The sequence below is a fragment of the Saccopteryx leptura genome, chromosome 11, assembly GCF_036850995.1.
Source record: "Saccopteryx leptura isolate mSacLep1 chromosome 11, mSacLep1_pri_phased_curated, whole genome shotgun sequence".
NCBI lineage: Eukaryota > Metazoa > Chordata > Mammalia > Chiroptera > Emballonuridae > Saccopteryx > Saccopteryx leptura.
The window spans coordinates 40195585-40221043 of record NC_089513.1 but is presented as its reverse complement, the minus strand read 5'-3'; the positions used below and the strand labels follow the sequence as shown (position 1 = coordinate 40221043).

The window sequence follows — 25459 nt, the reverse complement described above, 5'->3', positions numbered from 1 at the left end:
TGTTCAATCAATGAATTGGGTACCAGTTTTTAATTAAATAATTTTTTTTCCTTCTTTTTCCAAGTGATAAGAGGGGAGATAAATAGGTTCCTGTATGCACCCCCACCGGAATCCACCTGGCAACCCCCATCTTGGGCTGATGTTCTGCCCACCTGGAGCCATGCTTCCAACTGAGCTATTTTTAGTGCCTGAGGTGGAGGCTCCATGGAGCAAACCTCAGTGCCCAGGCATATGCACTTGAACCAACTGAGGAATGGCTGCAGGAGAGGAGAATACAGAGAGAGAGAGAGAGAGAGAGAGGCAGAGGGGTGGAGAAGCAGATCATCATTTCTCCTGTGTGCCCTGATTGGGTATCGAACCCAGGACATCCACATGCTGGGCTTATGCTCTACCATTGAGCCAAATGGCCAGGGCCCAGTTTTTAATTTTAAATGAATTAAAATTAAGTAAAATTGAAAATTCAATTTCTTAGTTTTACTAGCCCCATTTCAGGTACTCAATAGCCAACATATAGCTAAGTGTCTACTGTATTAAACAGTGCAGCTCTAAGAAATTGCTAACCATTTATTTTTATTATGTGTAATTTTATTGTTCCAAATATTAGCTAATCAAGTGAGCTTTTGAAAGTGGCTGATTTAACCCTTTTTATATAGAGATATTTTGGGGGTGATACAAATGTTGTATGAGCTCTGACCTGTTCTTTGCTATAGAAACCTTTAAGATTATGTGTCTTTATGTCTCTCAATTTAAGCTTAAATGTGCATACCTCACTAGAACTTTCCAATACCCTGAACAAGCTTGGCTTGTGAGGCCCAAGGAGGCACTTGGTGGTGGGGTTCAGGGGTGAGAGAAAAAGATGAAGGGGCAAAGCAGGATCAGAAGGAAAGACAGTTTTCTTCCAGACTCAGAAATGTGCACATTATCATTCAAGTAATATGACATCACCACATATTTTCTATGTTATTGAAAGAAAGATTCTTTATAATAAAAAATTAAAGACATTCAGTGAGCCTGAAGAGATAACAGAAACCATTCATTATTCCATGACCCAGAGATAACTTGTGGTAACACTGAACATCCTTCTTTTCAGTCTTATAAATTTATTCATGTAATGACTGCTTTCAGTGCCGCTTCTCTAGTCCTTAGGAGAGCCTATTCTGCCGGCTAGTTGGGAAATGTCGCTCAACAATGAACAATGTTTCTTTCTTAATAATACTTGCTTTCTGTTTCAATTGTCAAGCTTTTCTGAGTGAAAGTCCCTGTCAAGGCTAGTTTAAATAGTTTCTCTTGCTTGAGCTGGACTCCGATTAAGTGCTCAGTCTTTCAGAGCTGTCTTTCTCCCACCACCAGAGTGAGCGTCTTTATCCTCTTCTCCTTCTTTGGAGAAAAGCATTTGCTACAGTATCATTATCTGCTTTTGATACTTCCCTTCATTTTCCAGTTGTCTTTGAGTTTTGAATAAAGCATACAGGAGTGTTGAATTTTATCAACTTCTCTTTCCACATCTCTTGAAGTGATCATATGATTTATCTCCTTTATTTCATTACTAGTATGAATTACATTGATTAATTTTGGAATGTTAAATCAACATTACATTCCTGGCTACAGCTTGCTTCTTTATGCATGTTTTCCATTTTATCTAATATACATTTGGACTTGCTAGTCTTAGAAAATAAAATAAAATGGGTTCCTCCTTTATTTTCTGAAAAATTTTATGTAAAATAGGAAATATTTTTCCCTTAAATGGTGAATGACTTTAACAGTAAAATCACTTGGACTTCAAATTTTCTTCATGGGGACATTTTTATTTTTAATAATAATTTAAATTTTGTCAACAAATAAAGGGTTATTTAGATTTTCTTCTTCATCTTATATCTATTTTGATAAATTATATTTTTCAAGGAATTTGTCTGTTTTATCTAAGTGGTCAATTTTGGGGGCATAAAGTTGTTCATAATATTCTCCTATCATCCTTTTAGAACCTATAGGAACTTTTATTCCTGATAATGGTAATTTGACCTTCCTCTCTTTTTATTGATCAGTCTAACAAAAGATTTATTAATTCTGTTGATCCTTTCAAAGAACAAAGTTTAGACTTCATTCTTTATTGTTTATCTTCTATTTTATTGATTTTTGCTTTTGTATTTTCTTTCCTTCACCTTTTTAATAATTTACTTTGCTCTTCCATTCTTAACTTCTTAAGTTAAATTTCATATCATTGATTTTGACCTTTTATATGTTCTGATAAAATAATTTAAGGAAGAGTCTAAGCATTGCCTTAGCTGTCTCCAGCAAATTTGGATATACTGTGTGGACAAGACCCACGGGGGGGGGGGGGGTGAGGACAACAGAGACGCAAACACTCGACTCCGGGGACCAGGTTCAGTGACCCAGATCCACTTTATTCAGGAAGAAAGCTAGCTTATATACACAGGTTCAGCCTATAGGGTGTTACAGCGTGTCCTTCATAGCCAATGGCTGAAAAGATCAGGGAGCTGAGTGTTGGCACTAAGTCACTTCCTTATAGCGGGTGAGCTCCCTTCCTGGGTGTGCCCAGGAGGCTTCTGGGAGCTGGAGTATTCTCACAGCATTGCATCAGCCACAGCTGCTAGGAATGTGCTCTGTTCTCCACCCACATATTGTACTTTTTAAAAAATCATTCAGTATGCAACATTTTCACATTTCCCCTGTTAATTTTTTCCTTGCCCATGGATTATTCAGAAGCATATTGATAAATTTCCAAATAAATGGAGTTTTCCTAGCTATCTAGTTATTGAATTCTAAGTTATTTTCATTGTGGTCAGGGAACATACTCTGGTTTTAATCTTTTAAAAATTATTAAATTTTGTTTTATAAGCTTAGCATATGATCATTTTTTTTAAAAAAAGATTTTGTTTATTGATTTTACAGAGAGAGGTGAGAAAGAGTGGGGTGGGGAATGAGAAGTTTCAATTCATAGTTGCTGCACTGTAGTTGTTCATTGATTGCTTATCATAAGTGCTCTGACCCGGCAAGCCCAGGGCTTCAAACTGGCAACCTCTAGGTCGAAGTTCTATCTAATTCTGAGTAAACTCAATCATTCAGGGTTTTCTCAATATCTCATAGGTAATCTGTGTCAATTTGAGGATTCACCTTCCACCTTCCTTTTCAAGGACTTGAACTTTTAGGCAACAGAAATGGCAACACAGCGTTGGGGGGAAGTGCCCGCTCCAGATCTCCCTCTGGCTGGTGTTACCACCTTTGAGCCCCTTACAGCTCTCCCGTGATTTCTGGTTACTGATACCTGTCCTAATGAGATGAACGTTATCATGTTATAGTGTCTGATGATGGGTCCACACGCTGGATGTCATCCGCACCCTTGTGGGCTCTTTTCGGTCTTTCCACGTGGCTCTGGGGGACAGAGGGCACAGGGACTCACAGCTTCTGTGCTGTTACCCCGGAGATTGGGGAGCTGTCTTGTATTCTCTTTCCCAGATCTGATTGCTCACCTACCATTCTGGCTCTTTTGTAACTTCAGAAAGTACTTAATAATTGTTTAGGAATGTATATAGATAAAAGAAGGTATTGTTACTATTAAAGCTGCTTGCCAACTTCTTTATGGAGCTAGCATGAGATTAAGTCATTCAGACTGCTCTTTGATGAAAGGTATCCCTTGTGATTACAGAATATCAGAAAGGAATGTTTTCTTTTAATCACATCTTTAATTTCTCTATAATAAAGCAAACCACATATAAGAGTCATTTATTTTATTTTTTATTTTGAGTCATTTATTTTATTTTTTTATTTTGAGTCATTTATTTTAATGTTTCGTTTTTGAAAAACCTTTTACTATTGGCCGTTCCTCTTTAGAGCTAAAAGGCAACTTTGCTCTTGACTGCTTATCAAAGAAAACTGAGGTCCTGTGGAAGAAATGACTTGCTCAAAATGAGACACAGGTTAGATTTGGCCAGGTCCCCCATTCCCAGTCTGGAGCCCTTTCTGATGCACTGTGGTCCTCCCTCTCTTTAGGCAACTGCCAAAGAAATCTTCCTGGAACACTGCTTTGGACATGTCACTGTCCCAGTGCCTTTCTCTGGATCACTAAATAAAGCACCAATTCCTAAACCCAGCAGTTTCCTAATCGATTCCCTCAACCTACCTTTCTTCTCCCTTAAATTCTGTTCACACTCCAGCCAATCGGGAACACTCTCTATTGTCTGAACTGCTCCATGCTTTCTTTTAAACACAACATTGCTTGTACTGTTTGCTCTCTGCCTTGAAAGATCTTTGCTTTTTATTTCTCAACTTTAGTAGGAACCCCATCCAAGCCTCAGAATGCAGCTAGAAGGCCATTTCTTTAATACATTATTCCTGAATCTACTTATTTATGTAATTTCTCATTCCTGAAGTTATCATAAAACTCTTTTTAGTGTTACTGTATAAAACTTATCATACTTTTGTTTTTTAAATTTTTGCATTTTCTCTTCTAAATTATGTGAGTTTTGGTACAGAATCTTACTCATATTCCTATCTCTTACAGAATTTGTCTACACAAAGGAGGATGAATAAATAAGTCTTTTAAAATTACATTAAATGTAATATGAAAATATAAAAAAGAATCAGTACAAACAAAGCTTGTATAGTATGAATTACATTTAAGAGAATTCAGTAGCTTAATTTTTTTCTCACGTTGTACCACTAATGATTCAGAAAAAAAAATGGATGGTTCACTTTTGGAAAGTGTACATTAAATTCAATATCAACTTGCAATGTGAAGGAATATTAAAAAGCTTTCAAATACTCCTGTGAAAGGTTAAAGTAGATGATTGCCTTTTATAGGATGATTTTAGTTCAGTCTGACTTATAGGTAAGAGGACAAACTAGACATCTAGGATAGCCTCGGCCAGTTTCTCTGACCCCTGGGCCAAGTGTAGATTTAGCTCCCTGAACTGACAAACCCCGAAAATCTTCACTGATGTGTCAGACTCTTAATTTTACCGGGTTTATCTACCAGTCTGTTGCCTATATATATATCCTCTTAGGACATCAGCGGAACATGCTGTTTCTTGTTCTACAGGGGAAATTAACCTGATATTATCAATTTAGTGAGCCAATGTGATGACCTGCAGAATGTGAAGATAGTCAAGGTCCCTCTGGACCGTACCACAACAGAAAGCCAGCAGAATTAACATAGCCCTGGAGCCAGGCCGTGAATATTCTATCACTTCTGCGTGAAGGTGGCCTGTATTTGATCTTTTCTACTGAAGGAGAAGAATGCTCTCATTAGATCACAATCCACAAACCAGATGTCAGAGACTATATTGATTTGTTCACAGCAAAGATATCACGTCAGGCCAGCTATCACTTGGTTCAGATTACAGTCGCCCTTGAATAGGGATATAATGGAGAGCACCCCCTCACATCCTTTAAGTCTTTGAGGGCTAATCTAACAGTCCTCCTGGGATGTGGTATTGCTTCTGATTCAGCATCTGGGCCAGGGCTGGATGCAGTGTCAGGGCATTCCATTTGTCTTTTCCTATCATAATTGCTCTGACTCCACAGCTAAGTGGATCAATGGGAGAATTATGCCATATCTAAATATATCTTTTCCAGTTACAAATGCAGAGGCAGAAGAAATAAATATGAGTAAGTCTATGAATCCATTGGACTGACTGGAAAACAGACACAGGTTGGAATTTCACTGACTAGCAGGTCTCCAGATGCCTCAATCTAGCTGGAGGTTTATGATGTTTTGGTTCCCAGGTATCAGTGACAGCTAAGACCTTGCATCTTACAGACCTGGGAAAGTCTGGGCATTTTCCCAATGCACAGTTACCTTAGCAAATGGTGGCAGGTCCTATGAAAATATTGGGGTGATATTTACCATGTATTCTTGCAGTAGTTTCTCAAGGTCCCTCCTCAAGGGGATGTGATCTCATCAACCAAGGGGCTCTCTCTGTATACCAACGTGAGTCTGGAAACTTCATGAACTTTCATGATTCTCCACTGAGGCAGTGGATTTTACCATCTGCTCTTTGGTGCCCCAATTTTTTTGATTACACAGACTGAGTAACATCTTGATCAGCTGTCCAGCTGTCTCATCCTTAGATACAAATGATCTATTAACCACTGCCTAGATCTATGCAGATCAAACCCCTGATGGCCACTCCAATCTTCTTACCCATTATGGTAATCATATCTACTTTACCTTAGGAAGCTAAGGGAACACCTGCCTTTCACCCATCATTCCTGGGGAAATTATAGAGCCTAGTTATTTCCCAGCATCTTCAACTGTCAGTTCTGCCCAGAAAAATTTGCTGAGCTTCTCAAAAATGCTGGTTTTCACTCACTAGTGCTTTCTACAATGCCTTAGAGAAGGGAGAAGTCTGTGGTCTGTCATGGTTATCATAGTCCAATGGTGTGTTATAGGGCTTATCATATGAAGTCCAATCTAACATCCACACATCTTAAAATTTTTGACAACTTCTTCAGCACTGTGCCAAAAAGTTCTGGCATCCCCATTTCATTTTCTACAGGCCATCATCATATCCAAGATTCAAGTATCCATTCCAACCATTATGGTTAGCTCTTTGCCAGAATAGCATGAGTAAGTATCACTGTGCCCTATCGAACCTCGTACTTCACCTTGTTCTCGTTTATCCAACACCTTCAAATTTCATTTTCACATGGTTCCCCTGATTCCTTCTAGAATGTATTGGTGAGGTCCTACAATGTTTCTGACATGCAAACTCTTGTATTTCATAATTTTTTTTCTGCTGGGCTGTGCTGACCATAATTATCAACTTGGAAGTCATAAGTGGTAGTGATGGATGATCTTGAGGAAGACAAATATCATCTTATACCTGCCTCAGGTATGTTGTGTGATCTTCATGGCAGGTGAGGCTATTTCCTGTTTCTGTTAATCTGGGTGTTCAAGATTCTCTGACTCTTCCAACAAAAAGACTTCCTATCTAGATCTCAGTGTCTCTCCCTCATTCAGGGCCTTGACCTTGACATAAAGAGACTACTGAGGCTGTACAATTCAGCACTGTCCTCAGTAGATTGATCTTAGGTTTGATTTTCAACAAATCTCTCCTGCTGCTTTAAGAGTTGAGAGTCTATTTCAAACAAGCCATAAGGTTTATGGCTTTGAAGTTGTATATTGAACTGGCAGTAGGCCAACGTGAGGCTATCATTTTCCCGTTTCAGGGTTTCAAATGCTGTTAAAAAAAAGTCAGCTCACTCCATAACCCTTATAAATATCATTGTCCAGACACTGCATATTCTAGTAATTCACCTTCCACTTGAATCTAATCGAAACACTAACTAACCACAAGCAAAAAACCTTAGTAACTGTGTTGTCACTGCTTTCTGGGGATTACCATTACCTCAGTCTTGGCTCCAAATGGTGTAGCCCATTTGCTGTGTTGAACAGTATCTTCTTAAAAAAATTGTGTTTCTTTGGAAACCTGGAAGGCAATATGATTTAGAAATAGAGTTTTTGCTCATGTAATTAGTTGTGAAGATGAAGTTTTGCTGCATTAAGGTGGGCTTTAAATCAGTTGAGTGGTGCCCGTAGAAGTAGACCATGTACAGAGACACAGAGGCACACGAGGAAGAAGGTCGTGTGATGACAGAGATACTGACTGGAGAGTTGAAGCAATAAGCCAAAAATACCAAGGACTGTTGAGCCACCAGAAGCCAGAACAGAGGCGTGGGACAAACTCTCAGAGCCTCCAGAAGGAACCACCCTACAGCTTTGATTTCAGATTTCAGTCCCCCTGAACTGTGAGAGAATAGAGCTCTGGTTTTGTTTTGTTTTGTTTTGGTGACAAAGAGAGGGACAGACAGAAAGGAAGAGAGATGAGAAGCATCAATTCTTCGTTGCAGCTCCTTAGTTGTTCATTGAAGGCTTTCTCATACGTGCCTTGATCAGGGGTCGGGGGTGGGGCTACAGTAGAGTGAGTGACCCCTTGCTCAAGCCAGCAATCTTGGACTCAAGCCATCGACCATGGGGTTATGTCTGTGATCCCATGCTCAAGTCAGACACCCTGTGCTCAAGCTGGATGAGCCCGTACTCAAGCCGGCAACGTTGGGGGTTTTAAACCTGGGTCCTCCATGTCCCAGTCCAATACTTTATCCACTGCACCATCACCTGGTCAAACTAGAGTTCTGTTGTTTTAAGTCATTTAGTTGCTGGTATGTGGTTCCAGCAGTCCTAGGAAATGAATATAGTCAGGTTCCTTAGAAAACAGCATCTGAAGCAGAGGTCTTATAATGCTAATCCTGTATCAAGCAGTGAAATCTCAGTAAGCAGAGGGAAGGTCATTTGGGTGAATCTGGGAAGGGATGATGGCCTATGGACGATGTGATATCTAGTTCAGTGTTATTGGCTGTAGAACCATTAATAAATGTATGAACAGTGTCTCAGTACTGTCTGTTGAGGAAAGAAAGAAGAAATAATACACCTAGATAGTCACATTTTCCATTGATCAAAATGGCATAGGGTATAAACTCTCTTCTACTTACAGGCTGCACAAACACCAGCAGTGGTTTTCTCGGTAGGACATCCGGAACCATGCAAGAGGAGCTGCAAGCTGCTATTGGGCATCAGGCAAAGAAGACAAACAGAAGAAAAATGGGCCAGCTCCTTGCTTCCTGGACCCCAGTCTCCTGCTAGTGCCTTTCATTGTGTGAGCCCAGCCAGAGCCAGCCGAATCAGGGGCCCTGGAAATGCAGCAGCCTCCAGTGTCCTTCAGTGGAGCACAGGAGGACTGAGCAATGAATCTGTGAGCCAGTGGCCCAGCAGGCATGGTGACATTGGGAAAAGACTCAGCAGTGATTTCCAATATGCCCTGGCTGCTGCCAAGACTTCAGGTTGCAGCTGATGTACTGGCTTTCCTCACTGGGCACAGGGGACCCTTCACAGTAGATAGATCTTGTTGACAGAAGGATCATTTGGAACATGTTCTTCCCAAAGCTACCCTATGCGGTAACGTAAAGGAAGCTCACTTATGTGACTTGAATGTGCGGAGGGCGTGGCTCTGAAACACCCAGATTAAACAATAATAAGTAGTTATGTTTGCTCATGCGTGAATGGGAAATACAAAAGTAAAAGTCTATTGCACAGCCCTGGCCGGTTGGCTCAGCGGTAGAACATCGGGTGGATCCTGGTCAGGCGCATGCGAGAGTCTCTCTGCCTCCTCCCTCCCCCCGCTTCTCACTTCGGAAAAATAAAATTTTTAAAAAGTCTATTTCATAAACTTTATGAGTTCACTTGCATTAGTGGAGAGTTGTGTGTTTGTCTATTGCCAAGAGTATGAAGTCTTGGTCATGTGGAGCCTCACTGAATACTGCAGGCAGGGGTGCTCTGAGGCTTGAGAGATCATACAGGTGAAGAAACATCCAACATCACTGCAGGCGAGAAATGCCTGGAAGGCAACAGATGTGTGAATGAACTCCATACCAGAAATGAATACAGCTTGTCAGCAGTTTAGCAAGACGGCATTCGGGAACTGGAGGGTCCCTGACTATTGATGTAAGCTGACAACACTTCTTCAAGCTCTTCTCCTGCTCATTTCAATTTTTGGAAGAGTTACACCACCACCTGACTCCCCAGTTAAATTAGACCAGTTAACACATCTGGACAAAAGAGAGGTCATCTGTTAATTTATCCCAGTCTTTCCTGCTCTGGAATGAATCCATCGTACGACTTTGCCTCTGAGCACCTGTAACTCAGTTTTTAAGATATAGTTGTAAATGAATGACTGTGTAGTCAGTCCCTTTCAGTCCGGCATTTGCCAATGTCTTAGGGGAGAGGAAGACTGAAATCCAGGGCTCTATTCATCGGTTGCTCAACACAAGTTTGCTGAGTGTTGACTACGTGCTTAGTGCTAAGGAAAAAGTCAGAGAGATGACAGAGCCTTTCCCTGGTGCGGGGAACCTTCTCGTTTCCCAGTGGAAACATGTCACTTTGAAAAAGTAATTACAAATGACTGAATCTGGTCTGGGGTCAGAAAAAGGTTTTCTGAAGACTGATGAGGTATTAGATTAGCTCGTAGAAAGGTTCCAAGGCAGGAAAAAGTGTGGCTTAGCTGAGGAGACGGAAGCTCAGCTTGGTCAGAGCATATCACTAATGGAAAGAAAGGGTCGGAAGGTCACCCAGTAATGGAATTTTATTATTTGTTTTTATGTTGTGGGTAGGAAGCCTGATATTTTAAACCATTATCTTATTAAAAAGAATCAATACTTGGAAGTCCAAAATTCAATTAGATGTACATTTATTGAGTAAGACATAGGTTCTACCTGCAGGTAACATAGAATCTAACGGAACAGTTAGGACACATTTTCACGTTGTTATGATAAAAATCAGCATGTGCCTTAAAAGGACACAGAGCTATGAGACCATTAGGGTAGGTGTGCGGGATTTGCGCTGCATTTATTTCTTCAACAAATATTTATCAAGTGCCTTCTCTGGGGTTATAAAAATGAACAAGAATTCAGTCTTCTGGGGGAGCCAGGCGCATACATAAATAATTAGAATCTATAAATGTAAATATAGAAATATACATATGATCAAATGTGACAATAACAATAATTATAATTTAGTAAGCATGTATTAAAAGCTTTACAAGCATTTTCCCTTTTGTTTCTTACATTAACCTTACAAGGTAGGCATTGCTATTCTTATTTTTGAAATGAGAAAACCAACACTCAGAGAAGTTAAATAAATTGAAGAGGTTCCAAAGTGTAAAAGTGGAAAATATGGAATTCAAATCCGGTTCTTACTGACTCTTAACCACCATAGAATACTGCTTCTCAGTATCATGCCGCTGCTCAGAGCTGTGTCTCACGCGGGACACACCAGAGGCGAGGAACGCCTCCCTGAGCTGTGTTTAGGGATTAGGAGATGTTGGGGAGACAAATGTGGGGATAGGTGGGTGTTTCAGCAAAAAGAATAACATGAGTAAAGACCCAGGTGGTAGAAAATTATGTAATGTGAGGGAATCATGACCATTCTATATTGTTCTAGCAAGAAGGCAGGAATTGGCAGAAAACGTGACTGGAGAAGGGTTGGGATCATGGAGGACCTTGCATGCATGTTAGAAAGCAAATGCTGGATGATGGAAGTCACTAAGAAGTTTTAATAGAGAAAGGCCAGGCCTGGATTTGCATTTTAGAGTGATGACAATGGCAGCGGTGTGCAGGACGGTGTTGAGGAACAAAAATGGGAGCACTGCTAGAAATGCTTGCATTGTTCCAGGTAAAAGAGGGTGAGGTTTGAATTAGGTTCATAGTAGAGTGGATAGGAGATGAGAGGCTTGAGAAAAATGTAGGTGGCAAAGTTAGCAGGCTTTCCTATGGCTATGGGCAGTCAGCATAGGGAGAAGTCTGGCTTGACGCCTTGGTTCTCAATGTGGGGGACAGAGTAGATGAATCGTGATGCCATCAAACTGGGAGAAAATGCGTTTGGGGTGAGATGCTGAATTCAACTTCAGTCGTGTGGCTTGAAAGCACTAATGGCACATCCAGCTGAAGAGGTCCAGCAGGAAGCAGGAAGTCTGAGTCAAAGTCCATGACAGTTGTGTGGGCTGGAGAGAGGGACTGGGGAACCATCAGCCTGTGGGTGAAGTTAAAGCAAAGACAGTAGAAGAGATTCCCCCAGGCAGAGTGGGTGAGTGAACTGAATGAGAGATGGCCATGGTGGGGGGGGGCATGGAGAGGAGGGGCAAAGGGTGGGGGGATGGTGTTATGTTGTGTCCCCCCATCCTATGTGATGAGCTCATTAAAGAGAGAATAGAAATAGACACATCAAGGAGTGCAAATAATAGGAACAAAAAAAGGGGGGAAAGCAAGAATGCTTTCAAAGACTGTAGTAGTTCAGTGTGGATAATAATGTGTTTGATGCAGTAATCCAGTGACATAGGGTAAGGGCTGTATTGCTGAGGGCCTTGACGCCAGGCGAGAGGAAGCTGGGAGCAAAATAATGCTGTAGATGTTTACTGTCAAAGCGTATGGACTGGATTAAAGGGAGGAGTTACATGTACAATGAATATTATTCAGCCATAGAAAGGAGGGAAATCCTGACATACCTACAACCTTGAGGACATTATGCTAAGTCTCAAAAGGGCAAACACTGTATAATCTACTCCCATGAGGTATCTAGAGGAGTCAATTCTGGGAGACAGAAATGGTGGAATGGTGGTTTTCAGGACTGAGGGGAGGGTAAGGGAGTTACTATTTAATGAGTATGAAGTTTTGGTTTTGCATAATGAGAAAAGTTCTGGAGATGGATGCTGGTGAAAGCTGCATGCAAGAATGCATTTAAACCCCTTGAAATGGTTAAGACGGTACATTCGAGGTTATGTGTGCTTTACCATAATTAAAATTTTTAAAAAGAAAAGAAAGAGGGGAAAAAAGGAAAGAGTGAGAAGAAGCAGGCTTCTTTTAGAGGCTAATTCTAATAGTCTGGGTCAGTGCTACTGTGGCTAGAACTGGGGAGGAAGCAGTGGAGCTATTAGTGGAACCGGGTGAGAGGGCTGTGTTTGTACATCAGAGACAGTCAAATGCTGGCAGTGTCATATGACTCAAGCTAATAGAATGGTAGAAGAGACAAAGTCTTTAAGGAAGTCCAAGAAAATGTACATTCTTACCGCTTAAGTTAAATTGCACAATATTTCTTGGGGCACTTACTTTCAAACTAATTACCCAAATAGCAAATAGTTTCCATTTTCCATCATCTCAGGTCACTTTGAAAAATGGCTTTTTAATTTTTTTATTGGTCTTTCCTTTGACCAGTGTGAAGTTGAGATGCCAAAGTTGCCTTCAGTCTTTTGTGTTTCAAAAGGGAAACTTTCCATTTCCCTGGTTCATCCTGAAAACTTTCAGAAAGTTTGGGTAAGGCCCAGGGCTGTCCCCATTCCTCACTTCATCATTTCAGCTCCAGTTGTTCCATTGCGCGGACCTCAGATGCCAAGTTTCTTCTTCACCCCTGGTCAGAACCCTAGAGGACTTTGGGATGAATACCCAGTGACCCGTCTCTGAGCTGAGAGTCTTTAACTTTCCAACAAAGTGACAGAATGAAGGCAGCAGGCTTCATTATCACTTATAATCAACTAGGATTTTAAAAAATTACACACACGTAAGTGGTGTTCAAATGTTACTGTGCCTAAGACTTGTTCCAGGAGATGGTTGAAAAAGAAAATTTCCACTGGGTTTCAGAAGTTCAGCACATCTTGGGTGGGGTACAGAAATTTGTGTTTTAGCAAATCACCCCAATAAATTTAAACAAACAAACAAAAAAACCTAAGAATTTTGGAGAACTGTCACACAGGTGGCCTATGCACTATTTCTTGAGGAACCGATAAGCTAAATCAGGATTGATTTTTTTTCCCCCTAAGGCAGGGGTCGGGAACCTATGGCTCGTGAGCCAGATGTGGCTCTTTTGATGGCTGCATCTGGCTGCCAGACAAATCTTTAATAAAAAAAATAATGTTAAAAATATAAAACATTCTCATGTATTACAATCCATTCATTTCCTACTGCTCATGTTCATGGTTGCAGGTGGCTAGAGTCAATTATAGCTGTCCTCTGGGACAACACCAAATTTTTATTGGATAATGTGTAACGTACACGGGTCGTTGTATGGCTCTCACGGAATTACATATTAAAATATGTGGCGTTCATGGATCTCTCAGCCAAAAAGTTTCCTGACCCCTGCCCTAAGGAAAAAAATTACAATCATCCTAATAATACTGTCATTTTAAGTTATTTCTTCTGGCGTTCTGAGTACCATTAAGCTCATAATATTTCTGAAGAAAATTTTTTTTGGAAAGTTTGGAAATATTTTGAGAAAATGAATAGATAAAATAAAGTTCTATAAAATTTGCCACAGGTTTTCTGCTCTGGGGGGGGGGCAGGAGTCATTGTTGTTGTTTCCTTTGGCGGTGTTCCTGTTTTCTCTGGCTCTCTAAGTGCGGAAGTGGGAAGAGGAAGACAATAGAGCACTAAGCAGCAAAGACAGTGGGTGTCACTGAGGATGCTAGAGTCACCCAGGTAGTAGCAGAAATGGGGGGGGGGAGAGGACTGTATGAGCTAGATAGGGATATCCTCAGAGAAAACTGGGAACTGGGCAATCTTCAGAGTTGGGAAAGAGTGGAGACACCTTCCCAACAGGAGCCACTGTTGAAGGTAAGTTATGGAACAGCAGTCTAGATGCATCAGTGGGAGCTAGTTTTTTTCTAGCCACTGAGGTTCTGAGGGCCTGAGAGAATGACTCACCTCTGCTAAATGAGATGAAGAGAAATGTAGTTACCAAGGGACCCAGTGGCTAAGACAGAAAGATTCCAAAGAAAGATACTGGATTTCTCCCAATATCTTTGTTGTTGGTCAAAAGCGATTTCCTCAAACAGTGAAATATTGCTTGGCGATTCCACTGGGTATAAGACCAAAGACAAGCAGCATCTTGAGTGAGGATAAGTAAACCCAAAATGTGATGAACTCACAGGTTGCCCAATACAAATATATTTAAAGAAAAGGTTCAGCAATCGATTTTCCTTGGGGAGCTTGGTGGATGAAAGAACACACACCCCAGAGCAAGAGTTGAAAACTGGGACACTTAGGGGCTATCCAGGTAAGGTCAATGAGTGGTGATGGCTGAGTGAGGGCATGAACAATGAGAGGTCTCTGGCTTCTCTAAACCAGCGGACCTCAAATCTGCCTGTTTTTAGGTAGGCATGGAACATGCAAGGTCTCAGAAATTCCCTATCATTGCTAAAAGAGTTCTAATCTTAAAATGTTGGCAACTAATACAAATATTAAATCAAATGCATTGTAGGCCAAATTCAAACATATCTGCCTACAGATCTGATCTGTAGCTGCCATGTGTAGTCTCAGTTTTGGAGCCAGAGAGCCCTTGCCAGGAAGTAGGCTCTGGGGCTTGTCATTAAACCTCTCCTGACCTTAGTTTTTTCATTCATAAATTAATGGGTTGAAAAATAGATAACTTCCATTTTTTAAATAAGGATTAGACATACTCTTCCCATCACTAAATTAACGTATATATTTTGCCAGTGTCTGATACTTCATAAGTGCTCAGCAAATGGCCTTCATATTAACCAGATCATGCATTTTAACAACATTACCTCTCAAATCTTAATAAACAAATACATCATCTTAGAACTGTAAAAGATTACTGTATTCACAGCTATGTTTTAGGTTAAGGCAGGGGTAGTCAACCTTTTTTATACCTACTGCCCACTTTTGTATCTCTGTTAGTAGTAAAATTTTCTAACCGCCCACTGGTTCCACAGTAATGGTGATTTATAAAGTAGGGAAGTAACTTTACTTTATAAAATTTATAAAGCAGAGTTACAGCAAGTTAAAGCATATAGTAATAATTACTTACCAAGTACTTTATGTCGGATTTTCGCTGTTTGGCAGAATAAATCTTTATAAAACAACTTACTATAGTTAATCTATCTTTTTATTTATACTTTGGTTGCTCTGCTACCACCCACCATGAAAGCTGGAACACCCATTTGTGGGCGGTAGGAACCAGGTTGACTACCACTGGGTTAAGGTATGACTACCACTTTAGAAAAGGTGTGTAGCCTGACCTGTGGTGGCGCAGTGGATAAGGCATCGACCTGGAAATGCTGAGGTTGCTGGTTTGAAACCCTGGGCTTGCCTGGTCAAGGCACATATGGGAGTTGATGCTTCCTGCTCCTCCCCCTTCTCTCTCTGTCTCTCTCTATCTCTCCCTCTCTCTCTCTCCTTTCTAAAATGAATAAAAAAAAAAAGAAGAAAAGGTGTGTAGTAGATCATTTCCCTCAATTGCCTTGCCCTAGTGTTTTCTCTTTAGATCCAATGATCCTATAGATGCCTGAAAGTTATAAGGCAGAAAAACACACATCATACACCAAGAGAAGCTGTGGAGGAACCGTTAAACCAGGTCAGCAAAAACGTTTATCAAAGTAACTTTCCATGCAGTGCTTTGCTAGGAACAGTGCAAAATGTGTGAGACAGACACAGTTCCTTTCCTCTTGGAAGACCTAAAACACATTCCAATGACAATAGAGATTTTATAGTCATATAAAGAAGGATATAACAAGTGAAAAAATTAATGAAGCAAAAAGAAATAGTAAGGGAAGGAATGTCTGCATCTATTTGGTAAGAGAAGAATCTAACACATGTCACAGCAGGGAAAATCATTTTGCCTTTTTCTGTTGTTGATCAGAGAGCTTGTGAAGTGTACGATTTCAAACTTGAATAATTTAAAGAGATTCCTTGGTGAATTAACATGAAATAGATGTCCAGATAGAGAGGGGAGAGTATTTCAAATAGAGTGTAAGACTTGGACGGAAGGTTTAGAGATGGGGGGGAAATGATTGCTTACACGGATTTGTTTGGAAAGATATGGTCTTAGTGAAGAATTAAGATATGAGCGAGTAAGCAATTTTGAGAAGTAAATCATGTGAGGCAATACCCTTCTGTTGTATTCACACTGGCCTTCCTCAGGTAGGGTATCCCCCAGGATTAGGAAAAGTATGACCACTCCTAGCTGAGCACTTATTTATCATGACTTTTTTTTAGTGTTTTCCAGTTGGTTTAAGTTGATCTGCTCCTCTGTTCTTTTCTATAATCCTTCCTAGTCAGTTTCAGGTCATCTAACAAGGAAACCAATCCTGGGGGTGGGAACTCAGGAAAAAGACCATGCACAACTGCCTGGTTTCTATCAGAGGTTGCGGGGCATTCACTTGAGCTGACTTGCTGAGCCACGCCCACCTTAGTGACCATCAAATGCTCACACTGGGAAAATTGGCCCGATTCTTTCCCTTTTGGACTGTATTCCCCTGACCTTACCCACTCCTGTAGCTGTCTGGACTTTCTTATCAAAATGATATTTTGTTTTCATTGGCTGAATTTGTTCCAGAGACTTTCTTTCTTTTTAAAAACATTGTGTCTTATGATCCATGGGGGTGGGGGGGATAAAAAAACAAAACAAAAACAAAAAAGACGGGGCAGGGGGGAGGGGAGCCTAATTTCTTATAAAGTCTTTGAATCTGACAGTTTAACTTGTCATGAATTAAGGGATAAGCTGATTTGAATGGAGGTCACTGACTAGCTAAACAAGGCACATGTTTATATGGCCATATTTTTATTTAAAAAGTTTCAAAAGGCCAAATGTATTTCTTGCCTTTTCCTTTTCTGAATATAAGTAAGAGACAGCGAAAGGAAATATATAAGCTGCTAGTAGTCTGAGAGTTGGTGACGGTGTTGGCTGCTTCTGTCCCTCCTGCCTCCTTACCTACTTATCAGCTGCGTCTTTCAGCACGTCACTCAGCCAGACTCGGCTTCAGTTTCCTTTATTATATATTGGTGATGGTGGTGGGACATGTCAGACCCTAAAGTAATGAATGTTTTGTTATGACGATGATAATGAATATTATAATGGTTAAGATTGAGATGGAGGAAGTATAACCCTAAGGGTAAGATTAAACTGAGTTAGCCCTGGTTTAAGGTTATTAGGCAGTAGAGCTACTATTAAAGGCCTCTGGCCAACCATTCTTCAATATTAGAACCTGTTGGGGATGTTAATCATAGGCAAAGTGTCTGCTTTGCCATATTCCATGGAGGCCTAGAAGCGAAGATGCTCCAAGAGGCCAAAGGAGAACTTCCCTTGGGAGGATGTTCACTGTAGCCCCAGCTTACTGATTCCAAGTTCTACTAAGGCAGCGAGTAATCATTTCAAATAGAACTCTGATATTAAAAAATTTCTGCATCTGTGTGTAAATTTCCGTCAGCTAAACACTATATATTTTAGAAGACAACACCTTTTTGAAGAATAATGATGACTCATGAACAAAGTGTAAGTGTCTTTTTTCCCTCTTTATAATTATAACTGGTGTCCAAGTAGGTCTTGAATGGCAGGATCATATTTTATAGACCACGAATAGAGAATTTAGCAAGCAGCCTGACACTACCATTGACGCAATGCATCATTTCAAACACACGTGAGAAAATCAGGAAGCTGGGTGTCCTGTACATTCATTTTCATTGATATTTATGGCCGTCTCTGGGAACAATCACATCAATAATACATATCTATAGGTAGTTTACCAGGTTAAATACTGTGGTTTTAATTGTCAACTTATTACTTTAATAGTAATTCCAGACGGGGCTAACAGAGCAAAGGGCCCACTCAGGGTGTTGCTGTTCGTCTAAAAACAAAACAGATCCTTAGGGTTTGATGAGAGGACTTATAATTAGACTTACAGCATCCTAATGTTAAAATGGGAATGTTGGAAGACGAGTCTGGATTTGGTAACTTGCCTTTAGGAATCTAAATCCACGAGACTCTGTCCAAAGAAGCAGAGATGCTCACATCTGGGGTCTGTACACGGACAGAAATGGCAAAGGTGATCACGAGCTGGTCTCTGCAAAGCAGAATGATTCAGCAGAGATAGATCGAGTAGGTATTTAAAACCATAAGGAATCCAGGATAATGACTAATTTTTTTTGGCCTTAATATGACTGAGGCATCACCTATGATTACACAGGCTTGGTAGAAAGTGTCTGGAAAGGTGTCCATATAGCAAAAGGTATAGAATAGTGTTGATAGCATTGCACACCATTATTTTCTTCTCACCCCTCTTCTCTACCACCAAAAAATATCCACACACACACAAGCACGTACATGCACACTCCATCCTCTCAAGAGCATGAGAACTATAAGAGAGATAGGACCTTTGTTTCCACTTATTCTCTCCCCAGTTATGAAAAGAAAGGTTTTGTTTGCTTGTTTGCACCATATATGATTTAGGAATAACTTTGAGAAAAGTGCTCTATCCTTTACAGCAGATCCCATCTGAAACTATTTTGTGTAGTATATGAATACAATTTCAGGCTTCTTAACCTATTTTCTATTTTCTCTCACTGTCTCCATAAAAATTTTTTTTAAACGTTCTCAGTTACTAGGAATTCACTCCACAAGATAGAGCAAAATGTAAATTACATGACTTAGATTACTCTCCTAGAGTATAACTCCTTAAACACAGAGAGCAGAGCTTAAGAGAGGCAGGAGTGAATGGAGGAAAAACGTGGTAAAAGGCTGGTTTAGAAGGTTTAATACTTGCAGTCTGGCAGCCCATTGCCTTGACCCGCTGGATAGGACAGCTGTGCATAAAGAATGAATACCCAGCCATGATATGAAAAATGAAAATGAAATAAGTATGACTATAACTACCTTGGTCTATTAATATTCAAATTTTAATACCTACTTTTCTTCGAGAGACATTATTGAATATTTAGTGATAAAAATGATAGTTTGGGATAAGGAACATGATTAAGAAGTGCATTTAAACAAGATTTGAATGACATGTGGTTTGCTTAACTCAGGGTAACAGTTGACCAATTTAAATGAATTTCCCATCCAAATGTGTCTTCTACTTTAGGGTGCATTAGAAAAAGTTTCCAAAATGAATTACAACTATTCACAGGGGTGACAAACACATGGTCTTATTTTCCAAAGACTTTGATTTAATATTTGAATGCAATGCTATTTGACTTTGTTAGTACAGAATATTTAAACTTAAAATAAAAATACCTTAATTTGTTTATGCATAAGCTTATTAAAAATGTTTCTAGGGGCTCTTGTTATGTTTATTCTCTAGAACATAACCTATCTTTGAAGTGGTATATTAGTTTTCAAGCAGTCATTCCCAAGCTGAATAATTAGACTGAAAACAAAAGCTATTCTTAGTGTACATTACACATACAAAGCTATGCACATGATGCTTTGATTCAAATAATATTCTTATAAAACTTTGTTATTGTTTGAGGTTTGTATTCAGAGTGTTCAGAGTGGCAATTTTTTGTTTTTGATGATTATTCCATCCAGAAACAATTTCCCCCCACCCCTCCCCCACCAATTAAACCAGAATTAGGAGCACATTTATATCTGATGAGGCTTAAACTTCTTAACCTCCCTCTTCAGAAGCAAAGAACTTCAGTTGTTGTGTTTATTTTGTTTCTGCATGAAAGCTTCAAAAGAAATCAGAATCAATTCCCTAAAGTTTTTCTGGAAGAGGGAGGTTGTTTTCCTTGCTTTGATTTTAGCATGTTGTACATTTTTTATTGGCTTTCAAATATACAAAGCCATAGCCTCATCTGGTTTTTCTGCCATAGTTCCATATTGTAAATCACATAATACCTTCCAACCTAAAGTAAAATGCCAAGGTCCAAAATATCATTTCAGAATTGATTAACCATTGAAGTTTATAGAAATATTTCCGGGGTGTAAGAAAACTATCCAATGTTTGATTAATATGCCACAGACTGCTAAAAATATATCCATGCACGTTACACAACAAATTCCAGCATGGAGACATTCACTCATGCTATTTTAGATCCCTTTTCCTATCATTATGAGAGGTTGTTGTAGCTAATGTAGCAGCTGGCTAGGTTACTGCTTCTGTAATATGATCCATAATGCAAAAGCAGCTCTTTTCCAAACATTTTAGAATAACTCAAGTTGTTTACATGTCTCTGTTAGGTAATTTTCCTATAACTTTGCACCAATTGGTGTCATACTATTTGGTAAAAGTCTTCATTAAATCAAGAAAACTGCACTTAGTTAAATTTCTCCTATACATAGAATTATAGGAAAATTACAGTGGGCTGATTCAAGGCCATCACCATGAAGTAAATACAGTGTTTTAGAAAATGAATGCAGACTACAAAAATGGAGTTGTATAATTAAACATCAAATAGTCCAAGTAATAGAAGTCATAGATTAATTGTCTCTCAGTTCTAGTCAGATCCTTTAAATACTGTCTCACAACCTGAGCGTTGGTTCTTTCATCAGAAGAGTGCCTATCTTTAAAGTTTGGAAATTTTAGCTCTTTTGGAGCACCAATAAGCTGTAAAAAGTAATTGGCATCTTCTTCCAAAGTTTCAAATTTCCCAACAAAATCATAGTTGATCAAACACGGGTAGCAGAGTTTGCTGACCTTTTCCCAATGAATGTCCATTCCTACTGGTCGGTGGGAATCCAGCAAATAGTGGACAAACTCTTTGAATTTGACTCCAGATCCATTATTTAATGCTTTTTCACAGGCATTTGGCCGATATTTCTTTATAATTGCTTTCCCAAATACTGGATGGTAATAACTATTGGGGTGTTCAAATTTGTCCCTAAATGCTGACACTAACCTTTCCATGGGATCACGAACAAACACAGCTTTGGTGTAGGTATTCAAACGGGTGTATATCCCTTGTAAGTCAAAGCTGTCTAGCTTTTTCAAATGCTTCCCATAGTGAACTGCATCATGGGAGATGTTGTATGCTGAAGGAGCTAATCCATTTAGTACCATCAGAATTCTTTTCCAGTTAGAACAGCCAGCCTTTGGTACTTCACAATATAAGATTTTGTGTTTATCTTCTACATAGATCCTGGATACCATGTGAAAAAGATGTGATTGAGGATGACTTACTCCACCATATTTCTTGCAAAACTCCTGAAGGAAAGACCTGCGTTTCTCTTGGGTTGCATCAATTCTTCTCCATTTGTTGTCTTTGACTAAACTTTTGTTTAAAGGGTGAATGTCCAATGGCCAATTCATTTCTCTGAACTTCTTGAAAAAGGTCTTAGTTCCTTGATGTTTTTTAGTCAACTTAATGGTTGGTGACCCTGCGGTCTTATCCAAAGGTTGATCCTCTCCTTGTGAGTGACCGGCCTCTGTTAAGACCCTAGCAGATCTCTCAGAGTTATGTAGAAGATTTTCCTTTTTTTCTTTGGGATCCTCAGGCATGTGAAACTTGGAGTTCTGTTAAAATAGAGGAGAAATATTGAAAGCACATTCATAAATGTGGTTATATTGATAAGAAAGTTAACATATTTGTTTTAAAATACTACCAGGAAAAGCACATTTTATATAACTGTATAGAACAATTTAGCAAAGCCTGCTAAATGTACATTTTGTAGTAAGCTTCTTCATAAAAAACATAACAATAAAAAATGGTATCCATGTATCACTTTGAATCAAAACTTCATATTACATTTTATATATACTTGGGTTACTTATATGTCATTATTTATTTAATGCTAATGTGCTGCCTTACACTAATTAATTTTCTCATGCTAAATTATCTGAACATTATGGGGATATAAGTTAGTTATTGATTTGAATCTATGTTCGTAAGTTCATTATTGTTTTTGTACTATCTTTGCATCTATGGTTATTAATTACATAGCCTTACAAAATATCCCTCCCCCCTAAAAAAAATAAAGAAAAAGGCATTTATAAGATGGAAATGAAAGGACCCTGAATATTTATCTTAGTTTTGCTGTAAGACAATAGTAGTTCAATCATTTTGTAGGCCAATGATTCTTGAGCTAGTAAGGAATATATTACTTTCCAGCACTGATCTAATTAGTTTACCTATATGTAGATACAAAATGTAGCTATATTTGAATGGAAATTTCTGTTGCTGTTTTGGGACATTTTGTAATACTAGTTCAAAGTCATAAATTAAAACTTAAAATTGTAGTAAGACTAATTATAAAACCTTGACAACTTTAGTTTTCCAAGTACTTGCACAAAGTATTTTTACCCTTGGACAATGTTTTATTTTATTTTTTATTTTTTTTATTTTTTTACAGAGACAGAGAGAGAGTCAGAGAGAGGGATAGATAGGGACAGACAGACAGGAACGGAGAGAGATGAGAAGCATCAATCATTAGTTTTTTCATTGCAACACCTTAGTTGTTCATTGATTGCTTTCTCATATGTGCCTTAACCGCGGGCCTTCAGCAGACTGAGTAACCCCTTGCTTGAGCCAGCGACCTTGGGTCCAAGCTGGTGAGCTTTTGCTCAAACCAGACGAGCCTGCACTCAAGCTAGTGACCTCAGGGTCTCGAACCTGGGTCCTCGGCATTCCAGTCTGACGCTCTATCCACTGCGCCACCACCTGGTCAGGCCAATGTTTTATTTTTATAAATTTATTTATCACAATAATTTAAGACCTATAGTTACATTATCATATTTCATTCATGTGTGAGATCTTCTTTCCTTCCCAAATGAAGAATGACTAGGGAAACCCAGAAAAGTCTACTTGCTGTCCTCCTACACTGCTCACAAAAATTAGGGGCTCAGAGAACATGCAGATACTTGAGTACTTTCAGCCTTTTGTATAGTGCATTTTCTAAAAGTTGGTTTTGTATCTCTTTTGCATAACTGAAAAACGTTCTTTGACTTATTTACTTTTCTGATGTTCTTGTTTAATAAAAAAAAAATCAAATGCTTTTTTTATCGCTTCACATTCATTTTGAAATATCCCCTAATTTTTGTGAGCAGTATATATACAATTGTATCAAAAGTAGAATTAGAAATTAGTTCTCTTTTCAATGGGATGAGTCAGCCCTTCTATCAGCTCCTTATCATTTAACTACATCCTTCCTACAACTTTCACATTGATTGGGTAAAGAAAGATATGGAAGAAAGGATTTACAAAGGTGGCATCCTCTAATAGGGCCTGAAATTGTAAGAATTTTGGCTTCTACTCTGGGTAGACTAGGTAGCTTTTAGAGAGCAGAGATGTAACATGATCTCATTTAGATTTGAAAAGAATGATTGAGGAGAAGACTGGATTGGAGATACACATATTAAGCAGTCAGCATCTTACTGGAAAAACTAATGAATAAATGATGTGCATGGGCCACCAGCCTAAAGGCGGGGGAAGTGGAGGGAAAATTTTCTAGGGTAGATGTATATTTACTGTTGCATTCCCAAGTGTCTAGAATGGTCTATATAACCTATAGCAATTGCTCTAGAATATTTGTTCAATGAACAAATGAAAGAATGAATGAACTTAGGTGTTTAAAGCTGATTAGATATTTTCTAGCAAATTGAGCAAAAGAGCAGAGGAATGAAGTATGTTGGATGAGAGCCAGCTCCAGGCATCAGAGTTCTTCTACTAGCTGAGCTCTTAGGGAGAGGGTACTTCTTTCTAGAGCAAGATTCTGTGAGTAACCCCTGATCACCATACACCATCTTGTGTAACCCCATAGAACAGCTGCCACGATTTTAAACTGTAAACCATTTGTCTGCTATCTTCCCAGAGGCTGCCAGGATGACTTCAAAACTCTGAATTCCTCTTTACACTGATCAGTGACTTGTAGCCCATATATTTTCAGGAATAATATAAAATTTGACTTGAGATTTGAAAGATCATGGGGTTAACAGTAGACTGCATGAGGAATGATCCAAGCCTAAGATGAAAATGCCACCGTGTTTCTGTTATTTCTTCAACTACTATAAATAATAACTGCTATTATTATTGTTTTAATAGTATTTTCCATTATTACCCAGACTGTAATTTATGTGTCCCTGTTTATGCCCTAATTAGTTATCTCCCTCCGTGTGAACAGAAAAAATCAGACTTCCACTGTGTTTTTTGCACCTACTGCTTGTGGTCATCAAATTCCCCTTTAATCTCCAGGGACTCCTGGAATGCTTGTTTCCTATGACTTCCTCTCAGCGAGACCTGGCTGGCCCCCAACACTCTGCTTCCCTTATGCTTTCTCAAAGGACAAAGCTTCACCTACACCAGGGGTCCCCAAACTAAGGCCCCGCGGGCCGCATGTAGCCCCCTGAGGCCATTTATCCGGCCCCTGCCGCACTTCCGGAAGGGGCACCTCTTTCATTGGTGGTCAGTGAGAGGAGCACTCCTGGAGTACTGTATGTGGTGGCGCTGTAAAGTGGGGCGTCGCTCACGTACAGTACTACTTCCGGTGACGTGGGACACACGCATCACAGCTCCAGAAGCGCGTCATATCACTTATTACGGCTAGCAGTGACAAATATGGAACCGGACTTTGACCATCTCATTAGCCAAAAGCAGGCCCATAGTTCCCATTGAAATACTGGTCAGTTTGTAGATTTAAATTTACTTGTTTTTTATTTTAAATATTGTATTTGTTCCCGTTTTGTTTTTTTACTTTAAAATAAGATATGTGCAGTGTGCATAAGGATTTGTTCACAGTTTTTTTTATAGTCCGGCCCTCCAACGGTCTGAGGGACAGTGAATTGGCCCCCTGTGTAAAAAGTTTGGGGACCCCTGGCCTACACGAACCACCTGTTCCTTAAGCCAGAAGGTGGGAGGCTATTTCCTTCTATCCCAACTGCTCCTCCCAGAACAGCTCTTCTGGCAAAATCTTCTGCTTATGCAAAGTACAATACATGTGCTCTGCTGAACCTCCCCTGCCCCTCTTCACACGGTCATTTGCCTTTACCCTTGACTTTTCCACGGTGTGCACTGAGGACTGAAGACTCCATGCTACTAGCACAGGTTTGGCTTCTTCATCCCCACTCTTGTCAGTATGTGTAGTGACTCTGGCGCCCACTGAACTCTCTGTTCCTCGACCACCTCACCTTTAATAGCAGTGTTCTCTACTTCACATAGACCAGGGGTCGGGAAA

General features: G+C 39.6%; 1 protein-coding gene across 1 annotated transcript in view; it reads right to left on the bottom strand.

Annotated features, from left to right (window-relative positions):
* Positions 1–19484: 19484 nt before the first annotated feature.
* Positions 19485–25459, bottom strand: part of CHST9 (carbohydrate sulfotransferase 9) — a 258283-nt gene continuing 252308 nt past the window's right edge. Inside the window, exon 5 of the mRNA XM_066353444.1 lies at positions 19485–21806. Coding sequence (XP_066209541.1) covers positions 20715–21806 — 1092 coding nt within the window. The 3' untranslated portion in view covers positions 19485–20714. The remainder of the gene's footprint in view (positions 21807–25459) is intronic.